Raw genomic sequence first — 12,027 nt, 5'->3', positions numbered from 1 at the left:
TCGCTAACAAACCTTTCTTATATGGATACAAACTAAATAATCACATCTTTACTCAAATAACGGACCACAACTTAAAAGAAACAATCACACTAGAACACCAATATCAAAAAAAAAGATTCATAAGCGAAAGTAATCTATCACTAGTTCAGTCAAAATGAAATGTTGCGCAACCTCTATAAATCCCGTGACGAAAAGAACAAACAGATGCAGATAAAAGATATTACATAAAATATAGGAAAAGAATCTAAAGCCTAAAATGAAAAAAAGAACAGCTCCTAAATGAGATGGGTGAAGAGACGAGACCACCCCAGTACTCCACTCTTGACATTCATTCGCTTACAATACTTATCACACATTGACAGAAGAATGGAACTACCCATCAAATAACAAACAGGTACCACCACAGGGAAAATGTCATTGCTTCAACAATAAAATACAATAAAAAGGATTTCTCAGAAAAAAAAAAAACCACGACGATCTATACGTACGATTTTAGAGATGAACTTTCGAATTATAACAAAAGATTTTTAGGTCAGTTTGTTTTCTTCTTACCTCTCTTAGCGCTCCCGTCTGCCTCCTCACTATGTTCGTTTTCCTAAAACTACATCTCACTGCACTATCTGCTACGAGAATCAAAGATCGTCATAACGCTTACCGATACAGATTCCTCCGATTTGGACTTCCTACCCTTCGGCTGAGGAGCAAGCTTTTTGGTCTCAGACTTAGCCTTTCGACTTGCGCTCTCCCTGAAACCGCAAGTATTATTCCCTAGTAGAGTTCCTTGTTGCAGTAACAAATTTTATAAAGTCGATACCAGAAACTTTTAGAGGTGCTTTCATGTCTCAGCCCAGTTTAGACAATGGATATCAAAACTGACTGGAATGCAAAACCCTTTGCATATGGATTAACGATGAGCCTCAATTTGCTCCAAATGGTACCAACACAGTAAAAATGTTGTGTCGCCCTCACACCATACAATCTTCATGACCTCAATACTGTTCATGGGATTATAGATCCCATACTTACTGAGGAAGTTAGGAGTCAAATCGATTTGACGCTGACTGTAGCGGCCCTATACGATGTGTGAGTTACTCAGTGGTTCGCTTAAATGAGACAAAGAGCAACAGAATTTTTAAGGACATCGTGAAGAAGTCCGACTCTCATTCCCATCTAATTTCATTTCTCTTGACAAAAGCATAAGTGTCTCTGATCTTTAGTCGTTTGAGTGAAGTAGAAATTAAGGTTATTTACTTGCGTGTAACGAGATTCTCCTCCTACCTTTCTTTTGAAAAAATGTTATCTTTAACGCTGGCCTCATCTTCTTCATATTCCAATCCTTTTTTTTTTGGAATGTACAGCAAAATCAGGAAAGCGGTGAATTCAAGGGGGTGAGAGGACAGATACAGGATCTTGATGGTTTTCACTACATAATGGAAATGTTGTATCTATGTATCCCCAAGCTTCTTTCCACTTGATCGGCTTTGTTAGATCGGTCTTCACGTCACTTCCGCACTCAGATATAGAGAACTGAAGAATTGGATTGAAGAATAACTCATGGTCGTTTCTTACTTCGAATTTAAGGAGGGAAAATAAAAAGTTTCGGTAAAATGTTATGTGAGATTTGATAGAGGATTTCCCGCTCTACGAAATTGTTATCTTTTGACTTTTAAATTTTATTGACACTTGCTTTTCTCAGATAATTGAAATGGAATGAGAGAGACGAAATGGAGCATTTTCAACATCCTCTGCTTTCTGCATTTAATAAAGGTGTTAAAGCCGCCCCAACCGCTGGTAATACGTGTGGGGTGAATGGATCTAATGGACCAGAAAAAACATTATAAAATACAGGAAAACACGTCATAAAAACAATATGAGGTTTCGAAAAACCTGGTGAGTGATGGACGGAGGATGTTGGGACCGAAGTAAGGAACAACACGGAACATTTGTCAGTGATTAATCGTAGTAGTTCTCTTTTTTGTCAAAATAAATAAATAAATAAAAGAGATGAATTTTTCTACAACCCACGACGATTGGTCGAAATATGATTTGTGATCACTCTTTGAGGTCATGACGTCAAAATTCCCGTTTTTGAAGCACGTAAGCAAGTAGCGGGCAGTATTTTTAAGCATTCGTCATTTCCATGCACATCACCAATATCAGCTAGAGCGACATTATCATAGTGATTAAATTTAGACAACGAGCAGTTTTAAAAATGCCCCGTTCCGCTCACTTGCCATTCTGCGTTATCTCAAAAAAGTAAATAGAATTTAAAAAGTAAAAACATAACTATCTTCTAGAGCTAGAAATTCTCTATGGATCACCAACACAAATTCGTGAAGTTTTGCGAATACCATCTTTCTTAGGTACAGGTGTAAGCCTATTTTTTCTCACGTTCCTTCGAAACAGTACATTAATTTTACCAAGCTGATGTTTACTGCTGTATGAAATCAATGAAACGGAAATGGTACATCTCGGTTTACTTCCATTTTATCCCACTCAAATTCTCAACTACGCTACGAATGGGATGCATTGTTTGAATGTTCACTAGGGTTTTGTGGGTCGTAATTTTTGCATTATTAGTGGCGAAGTCTTGACAGTCATACCAAAGCTCCTCTTTTTATTCGCAGGTTCAACCAAAGGTGCAGTTCTTTTCTCTCTCGTTCCTTTATCGTCTTTCTGCAAATCTTCACAATTTCGGATGTGTAACGAGGCAGCTTTTGGAAGGAGGTTCTCGGTGACAATGGTGACATTAAAACCCTCAACTTACCCCGCACAAAAGCAAACATGTTCGAGTCTATCCTATTCCTCGTCAAAATCATAGGGTTTCTTCGCAAAAGTTGCCTTACAAAGCGAAAAGGTAAGATTGCAGTTATTTTTGAGATTCTGTTTGGTGAACCTCACAGACTTCTACTACCAATCGCTTGACGATGACTGACTTGACAGCACTTTCAACTAACTGCAAAAACGGAAAAATAAATTGACTTTGGAAGAAAAGCCACTTACTTAAATCGCCCTACGTGGAAGCTTGTGAAGTTCCATAGCTGGAACAACTGCAGCGACAGAACAGCCAGTAAGCAATTTAGGCTGGAAATGGTAGATGATGCCAATGAACCTTAGCTATAGCAAATATTACAAAAATATGAAGAACCCTTACCGGACGTAAGTAGTGTTGTAGTTTCCGCTCGCAACATCTATGTATGCAGTCTCGGACTGACGTAAGCCATACCAGAAGGTCATGACTGTCAGCACTGACGATGCCAAACGAACAACGAGGAACACGATATTCCAAAATGTGAACCTTGAAAAATTAAAATCTTTGCTTACAAAAGGAAAGATGCGAAGGAACATAAACCCACATACACCTGCATTTTACTACGGTCATTCTCCAACAAAATCAACCAAAAACTGACAGATGTAGTAATCCATCCGCATTAAAAGACATGAGATACGCATCAAAAAGAGGGATATGAGATAAAGAATAGATCAAAAAGTTTCTCCTAATAGGAAATGAGAATAATATTGAAAATTGAAACATCTAGCAGAAACATCTCAGTAAGAAGCGATTAACGACAAAAATAATGGAAAAAATGAATCCTAATGCTCAACGCATAATCCAACTAGTGGACTGTTAATTGTAATGAACTACTCATTTGCGACTGCACTAAAGAAATCTGAAATCATTGGAAATGAGAACAGATTTTGAATCCCTTTTATTTCAAACTTGAACCATAAGGCTCATGATCTCCTCTATTATCATATGTCCTTATATATTCCAATCTCATGAGTTAATCCTTTATGCATTTATTTGTGATCGTACAGCCTTCAAGAATCTCTATCGTTTCGATAGATTTAGAAAATGCAGTTGAGAACTTAACACCACAACAAGTCGATCCAATTTAGACGTTAATAAGTAGAAAAGATCATTCCTAGGTCCATTCACTCCACAAAAACAAGTGTTGAAAACGGAAAGAAAAGATGACTGGTAAATAGTGGGATACAAAACTTTTCATGTCTACATGCAAAAAAAAATCATTTGTAATCTCATATTAGCTAGTTCTCGGACTTTGAATTAATATATAAAGCTATGGACTAGAATGAACTATATAAAACTATATCACTTCATGTTGAAGCAAAACTGAACAGTACAAAACCAAGCTCACCCATTCTTAGCTAGATCCTTCTTTTCCAAGAAATGAATGAGACGAGAGAAGTGGAAAATTGTCTGCGAAACATATTCGAGAGCCAGAAGGACAACCGCAAATCGCATAAAGCTTAAAAAATATATCCTATCAGATATTTCAGGAAAACGCTATAATGAAAAATTCACTTCATGATGTATGCAGCTCCAATGAAACAGATGTGTAGCATTGATAGGATCGTTCGCTGCCGGATTTCATCTGCTTTCATCTTTTGGAAGTAGAATTCGGGAAATTGGTGCACCCAGTATGATATCTGTTCAGGAAAAGATTACATACAAGCTTGTTAATAAAGGTAGTGAACAGATAGATCAAATCAGCATTTTGAAACAAAAAAGTGACGACGCCACTTCTGAGTTCTCCGTGGCAAGAACCACAATGACCTTAAGCGGAGCCGTCCGAAAACCGAACTAAGAAAAGGAGAAAAACGAGGAATGGGGAGGTGTTTACAGTAATTCAGTCATGTTCTGCACCCGTGATATGGAATAAGTTTTTTTTTTTTTTACAAACACGCTTGCCACTTTGAAGAGTGGCAAATAAGTCTCAAAAACTCATCTGTACCATTATTAAGTGCACTTCTATAACTACTTCTTCCAACTGATGGATCTCGGAGATAGCCTATTCCCCTGGTTCTTAATTTCGTCTAGAGAAAAGAGCCAAGACAGATTCTTACATTTTATTCCTACATATTCTCACATTACTTATCTCAACACTTCCTTTGTGTATTTGTCAAATGTTCTGCTGTTGGATCACAGCCGCACACTTAATTAAGTTAGTAGAAAAAATTTCGATGGAATGGAGAACAAAAAAAAGAATTACCTGTAAAATTGCGAAGATTTTCATGTTCAGATTCATCCAGCGGTGCTCTTCTGGATATCCCAGCCAGATTCTTAAAATTCAGAACTATTACTAAGTTTAGAAAAACAAGTTTGATAGGAAACTTGCTAAGGCACTTCATCAGCATACTTTTACACGCATACAGAATTTTTGTTGCACATCATGAAGAGAAATAAAAATTATGGTGGTTCTATAGAATGGTATGCCTTTATGAAGAGTAAGGTCTTCTAACACATACGCAGCGAAAAAGTGGAGGCTCAACTCGCGCTAGGGCTGAAAAGCTTAAAAACACAGACCTCTTTACATCAGTATAGTTATGCACAAAATCCATTATCACGTATGCAGCGTGACAAGCCGAATACAGGGCAAACAGAGATAAATGTCCCGATTCAGTGAACTTGAAGGTTTTCACCTTAGATAAGCGAGCCTGAAAGCAAATTGTAAGTGGTTTGATGAGCACAGTTTTCGAATAAGAATACTACTCTGAGCATTAATGTAGGACAGATAAGTAAGGCCAACCCTTCGTTGTAGTTTGTCTAATATATACTCTTGAATGACGGCGTGCACTACAACCCAAGCGACCGCGTAGAACAAAATAGTGAAAATATCCGCAGGACCATTTCGATACAAGGTGAGGCTAACAGGACCTGAAATGTAACAATATATAAAAATTGAGGTCTAGGTAGGAATGCCTGTCTGTATTACAATATACAAATCACTGAATGTACCAGTCTGGACAAATTTAAAAAAATAATCATCCATTTGTCGACTTTGATGTACTTTGTCCTCAATGCAATGAGGGAGGCGCAGTCGGTACAAGGTCTAACTGACTGCACGTTCGAAACCGCTCTAGTGCCAACAAAGCCGTTCATCTCTCCAGGATCCATAAATTGGTACCAGACTTGCCTGGGAAGGTAAAACCACTAACTCGATACATCGGCTACCCCCCTCCCCCCACTCCTTGCAAAAACTTGCGCGAACGGTTTTTTTTTTTTGCGCACGACTAATGCGATGCTACTCAACTTAAGCTATAACAATTATTCGTTGAGAAAATATTAAATCAAAATTCTCAGAGGAGAACCCAAGATTTTTTTGACTGCGTTACGACTAGAGTTGCTCGGAACGCTTCAACTTGTTCGCTTGCATATCAATTAAAAAATAAACTTTATGAGATAATAAGGATAATGAATAGAAGATAGAATAAATAGCGAATGAAAACTCAAAACAGAAGAAAAAAGATAAGTAAAATTAAGTAATGTCCAGACCAACAATGTACTTACAAAGAATGTTATGAAAAATCTCCATAATACTCCAGTGAAGTTGAAAGATTGAATTTTCAAGGTTTCCAATTTTTCACGTAAAATATTTGCGCAAGGAATTACCAAGTTCGGAGGTGACATTGACGGTTTCGTTGTATTGAGGGGCAACGAATACAGAGCACATTGATGCCGTGAGCTGAAATATCCACACATTTTACGCAGAAGAAACAAATTAAAATTCCAAAGAAAAAGTATGTCTCCCCACGACGCAGACAGTAGGAACCAACTACTAGATTTTACTGGCAAGCCATAACCACCTGCCATCAACACTCTGCTAAACTGAAGCAGACGAGAAGATGTGGCTTCAGTTGCAATTTAGATTACTTTGATGACGTCAAGGTATGTGCAGCTCTATGTTAGAGTACAGTGTAAACAGATTCAAAATAGAGATAATGTTCATACCCACTGATTAAATCTACAAATTGTTTGAACTTAAATAAAGCAGAATTAATGTCATTGTCTCATAGATTCAATGCCTCGCTAAAAAGCAGTGCGTTTTTTCTTGAAGTATTATGATGTGGAGGATATAGAACATCATATAGGACCATCATATAGGATATAGAACCGATAGTCGGAAGCGGTACTCCGACCACTTCACTTTTGGACGGTTGATGAAGCGATCCTCATCACTTGAGCTGGAACCCATGAGCTAGGTCGCTTTCACCTGAGAAGTGTCCGTTTTCTTCCATGCGCACCTATGTAGAAAATGATCACAGGCTTTTCCTTAAAATCAGCACTTATGCAATTCTGGTGGTCACCAGGGCTGTGAAAGCTCGCAGAGAACCATCGACTTATTCAGTTAATAACCAATATTCACTACTCGACTCATAACATGGAAGAACTCGAGAGGTCTACGTTCCATTAGCGTTACTATTATTATTTCAATATAACACAACGATATTGTCCAACTGCTAATATTAGAGATCGGTAAAACTTCAGGTTCTGGTGATCCTTCCGCTGTATAACATTATCAAGATTCTTCAAGAAAATTAAGGAAAAAAACCTCGTGTAATCGTATGGTTACGAAAATCTTAAGCTGTCCACATGCTGACCATACCCGCGCGCATCTTCATTGGAAGACGCTAAGTTCACTCTGTAAGTAACCTGAACGAAGATGTCGCAGAAGCTCGCGAATGGAGATCAGGTCTCGAACCAGATTCGGCACGAGAATTGCTTTTGATTGAAATCAGGAGAAGTCGCACGAACATGAACCAAATTGAGGCGCTTGATTTATCGAATAAGCAAAGAATGGTGTTCAATATTCGGTGATACGCAAACTCACAAAGTGAAGCGATGAGCAAGTACGCGAAAAAAAAAATCTGGATGTTCCTGGTCGAACTTGGCTGCTTTGTTTTGTAAAGCATTTGATGCGCATTCTTTTGTTCTATACAAACTTTTCGTTATTGTTCGCTCTGATCTCGATTTTTTCCTTAAAGATGCGTTGACTACCATGAGATAGATATGGATTCAAGAGGACATCCTGATGTTCTAAATCAGAGACAGAACGTACTAGATCGAACGAGAGTATGAAAAATCCTATAGGTGAAAAATTCAAGCGATTTGTGTTTGGAGTCATAAAAGGTATGGCAGGATCAAAACGACAGAGAACACATTGCAGTTGCGTAAGCGGCTGCGCTCGAAGCGGCGCGGTGGAGACACCGTGGGAATAGAGTTGGGACCATCGCGAGCAATAGCGAGCTGCGGTGACAGTAAGGGTCTCCCATTGATTCCAACTACTATATAGGTACCAGACTTGTCTGGGAAGATAAAAACACTGACTTGATCATTGGCATCGCTTTGAGCGCAACCGCTTACGCAAGAGCACCGTGCTTTATGTCGTTTTCACCCTGCAGTAGTTCTTCATTAATGTGGAGCGACTGACCCCAGTAGTCCGAAGAAAATATTCGACGCTCTAAGAGCTTCTGAATACGGCAATTTTTAGACCTACCATATTAAATGCCATGCCTACATACCTTTAGAAGTATTGGTATTTTATTTTCCGTTTTCATATTTATCCCCAAACTGCAATTCGGTTCGGTAGTTACATCGGAACCAGTCCAAGCTCAAATTTCCCACGCGTAGGATTCCTTTGTGAAATACCTACTTAGTTGAAATGAAACAAACGCTACGGAAGAAAGAAAACCTTTTCAAATCTTTAATAACCGTTACTGTTTCGAATTTAATGGGGAAAATCACTAGTCGTAAGAGCTTCGAAATGATCACGATCGATCTCATTAGGTTGAGTATTCAGTAAGTCCTAGGAAGTAGCTCGGGAACGCGTAACGACAACTAGGCAAAACAGAATTGCCCTCCCTAAGAACTGCAACGTTTGCCTCGTCTGGGAATAAAAGATGGAACTTCTCCTGATCAGCAGAATTTCTAACTACTTTAAGAACAGTTATATTAAGAAAAAAAGACAAAAAAGTGACTAACAGGGAACATAAGTCCGACAATGAACACCATCAGTACGCAGCTCATAATGTCGCCGTGATTTTGTATAACGAATTCATGACTAAGGATAGGCGGAGTAGACTTCTTGTGGCGACCACCAGCAGCAGTGCGACGTGTCTCAACACCCATCCTGGAAGTACATACATACACAAAAGTACAACCACCGAGATAAAAACCCAAGACGGATATCACAAACGATTGCCGAGTAAGAAAAGAAAGAAAATAACTGAAGACCAGAGCAGAACAATATCGCCTCGATGTGTGTGGATGCACGTGAAAGGACGCCACGGCCGCAAAAAAGACGGAAGTTGCAAATCCAAAGCTTCGCTAACACCTCATCGGAGCTCGGTCAACAGCGCTACAGAATGCCCGAGCACAGCGCTGCACGCGACAGCCGCGCGCTCCGGCCGGTCCCGCCACGTGGGATGGCGCAGTTCGGATACGGTACGCCATCACTGTACGGGAGATCGGGAGCGTTACCGGGACACATGGGTATGGGCAGCAAGGCCGCGGGAATGCGGTAGCGTGTGGGTCGTAGTTTTGGCGTTGAAGCGAGCCAGTCACTCCCGAGTGACGCATCCGGGGGCTTCTTCGTTGTGAAGAAATCTGTAGCTGCAGGAGGTTAGCAGCTACTATTTCCCGTAAACTGTGAGCTTCAAGTAAAACTCAGCTTTTCGTGCCAGATCTTCTCAAACCTCTCTAAACTTGTGTTTTACATTGCATTGCATTTTAACGAGGGTTTTCAGAATCCATGTTTCCTCGTTTTGGAAACGAGGTCTTGGTGAAGTTTCATTAGTGGCTTAACGTTTGGAAAATCTTTTCTTTATTACAGGTCTGGAAATGTTTCGAGTTTTTGATGCTATGCATATTCCAGCAAATTCCTCCTCTCTCCTTGCCAAGCCTCGATTTCGTTCTAGATGGAAAAACTCCAAACAGGAAAACTCTCTTCTCATCAACTGAGGGAAAAGTTATTTCAGGATAGTGTTAAGGAATTCCATGTAGGACAATCTTAAAGCTCACTGAGTGTTACGAATGGAGTAAAGTCATTAGTAATTGATGGGTGGTTATTTCTTATTCAATTTTTATTTCACATTTTAATAAAGTTTCACTGTAACCTCGCTGGCAAAACAAGAAAACATAATTCCAGTTCACAATGGCGAGATTTCAAGAAGAAAGAACTTGGGGATTGTTTGCATGATTTATTAGGATTTTTTGCGTTAAAAAATAAGGGAAATACTATCCCAAATATCTAATTGTTTTTTAAGTAGTATAGTCAGTATAATCAATAGGCGTAAACGACGTGAAGCAAGGACAGTTGCGTAAGCGGCTGCGCTCGAAGGGGTACGGTGGAGCGTAGCGGATGGAATTGAGGTGGAACCATGGCGAACTGCAGAGATGGATGGCGCTAGCGAGCATCCTTACACGATCCCGACCTCCACGCTCCACCGCGCCGCTTCGCGCGCAGCCGCTTATGCAACTGTCCTTGCTTCATGCCGTTTTGACCCAGCTATATTTGCATGCACTGGAGAATCTGATCTTGCCATTTGGTAAAAAAATGGAAGTAGGAAAAAACGAGATAGCCAGATAGGAGATGAGCCATACGAGTCCACAAGATAACTTCTTGCTAAAGATTTTTTTGATCTCTCGACTCAAAGGTGATCTGGAAGATATAATCGGGTCAGAACGACGTGAAGCACGGTACGATCGCGTATGCGCTCGGAACGGCGCAGTGGAGGCAGCAGTTGGAACCGAGATGGGACCATTGCAAACTGCAGCGAGGGTGGTGCCATCAAGGGTTCGAGTACGTTCCTAACAGCTACTCTCCACCACACCGCCTTGAGGGAGTCGCGTACGCAGTTGCACTGTGCTTCGTGTCGTTTTGACCGTACGTTTAAATGTTCTATGCTTCTTCGTGGAGATAAAACGTAAACGATAAGTAAAGGACTTTTAAAGACTAACAAAGAGGTAGAAAGTGATAGAAGGCAATGAAAATGCTTGAAATTCAGTTAAACTGAAGAAGAAGTCAGCACACGGGTTTCTCAGAAAAATTCTGGATGGCGGAAGGATGTAATTTATCCGCTCGAGTTTCTCGCCCCTCGGATTCAAAACTTGCTAAAGTGAAACAGTCACTACGAACAAGCAGCAGTTACTGTTACTGTTAGTTACTGAGGAGATTCATCTGATTACAAGCAGCAGACCGATTTGCAAAATTTGAAGGGATTAGAATAGAATTAGATTTGAATATTCGTTCTGGTTTTATTCACCAAAACCATTTTTCAAAAGGGTTCTTCGGATGCTATCTACTCAAAGAAAAGTTCAATTCTGAACCATTCCGATACGGACATTTCAAAATACACTTTTAAGAACTGGTAATTTCAGACAAAAGCTCTTCGTCAATAATTTTACAGATGCGTGATATTTCGTTCACCATCGGAATTCATAAACAAAAATATCGGAAAAGCAAGAGTATTACTGCCTTCAAATCACCAAAGTGTGCTCTTCTCATCACGCACTTATCAGTTACATACATATGAAGTAAACAATGTTCATCTATTATTTTTTATTTGACCAGTAGAAGTTACAGCGATTTTCTCATCGGGACCCAATACCTGCAGTAGAAAAAGCAGGGGAGACGTTTTCTGAGTATATCATCGTCAGCAAAACATTCTGCATGATCGAAATCGCTGTTGTATCAGAGTTCTATCCAGGATCGTGCTATCGCTTCTTCCATGAAAATTTTCCTCCACATGGAGGGAAAGAAGGTCACCAAGTTCAGTTTAATTGCACGACCATCATCAACTGGAACTTCTTTGCTTCACCAGGGGCATTTGAGAAGGTATCGCCGGGAAAAAAGCGATAAAAGAGAAGAGCAGCAGTATTGGCTGAAGCTACGGTGGCGAGAAAAATTCGTCCAATGTTCGCTGCCAGTCGCAAGATGAAAATGACTGTCCTCCAGAATCCAAATGGGACAACCACTGCATCAAGAAGTTGAATTGAGAAAAGAAATCATGATGACACGATCTCATCTAGGATATTTACTTACTGTCACTATCGAGAGTGCAGTGCGAAAGCTGGAATGGGAAGACATAAGAGTGGAAGTTGATAGTCGGCAGCTACTCCATCTGCAGTTCGCTGATGACTCGTTCTGATAACATCTAGCATCAACCAAGCAGAACGACTGTTTCTCAACTTCGAAGAAACATGCAGGAATCGGTCTTCGGGTA

The 12,027-nt window shown here is 39.9% G+C and overlaps 2 protein-coding genes across 2 annotated transcripts; one reads left to right on the top strand and one right to left on the bottom strand.

Annotated features, from left to right (window-relative positions):
• Nucleotides 1-532: 532 nt before the first annotated feature.
• On the bottom strand, nucleotides 533-8,932 carry RB195_002661 (uncharacterized protein; the record flags this gene model as incomplete). The annotated part of the gene is made up of 11 exons (XM_064200023.1): nucleotides 533-595; nucleotides 656-746; nucleotides 3,004-3,084; nucleotides 3,155-3,298; nucleotides 4,161-4,271; nucleotides 4,328-4,452; nucleotides 5,016-5,085; nucleotides 5,330-5,460; nucleotides 5,553-5,680; nucleotides 6,416-6,488; nucleotides 8,786-8,932. 11 exons carry the CDS (start codon nucleotides 8,930-8,932, stop codon nucleotides 533-535), a joined length of 1,164 nt encoding a protein of 387 aa, XP_064055904.1.
• A 236-nt stretch (nucleotides 8,933-9,168) lies between these two features.
• Nucleotides 9,169-9,720, top strand: RB195_002660 (uncharacterized protein; the record flags this gene model as incomplete). Its single annotated transcript, XM_064200022.1, has 3 exons — nucleotides 9,169-9,323; nucleotides 9,422-9,451; nucleotides 9,678-9,720. The coding sequence occupies 3 exons, from the start codon at nucleotides 9,169-9,171 to the stop codon at nucleotides 9,718-9,720; spliced, it is 228 nt and encodes a 75-aa protein (XP_064055903.1).
• Between the last annotated feature and the right edge of the window lie 2,307 nt (nucleotides 9,721-12,027).

Source organism: Necator americanus, chromosome IV, assembly GCF_031761385.1.
Source record: "Necator americanus strain Aroian chromosome IV, whole genome shotgun sequence".
Taxonomy (NCBI): domain Eukaryota; kingdom Metazoa; phylum Nematoda; class Chromadorea; order Rhabditida; family Ancylostomatidae; genus Necator; species Necator americanus.
Note: the sequence above shows the minus strand (reverse complement) of the source record. Positions and strands in the feature narration are given on the sequence as shown.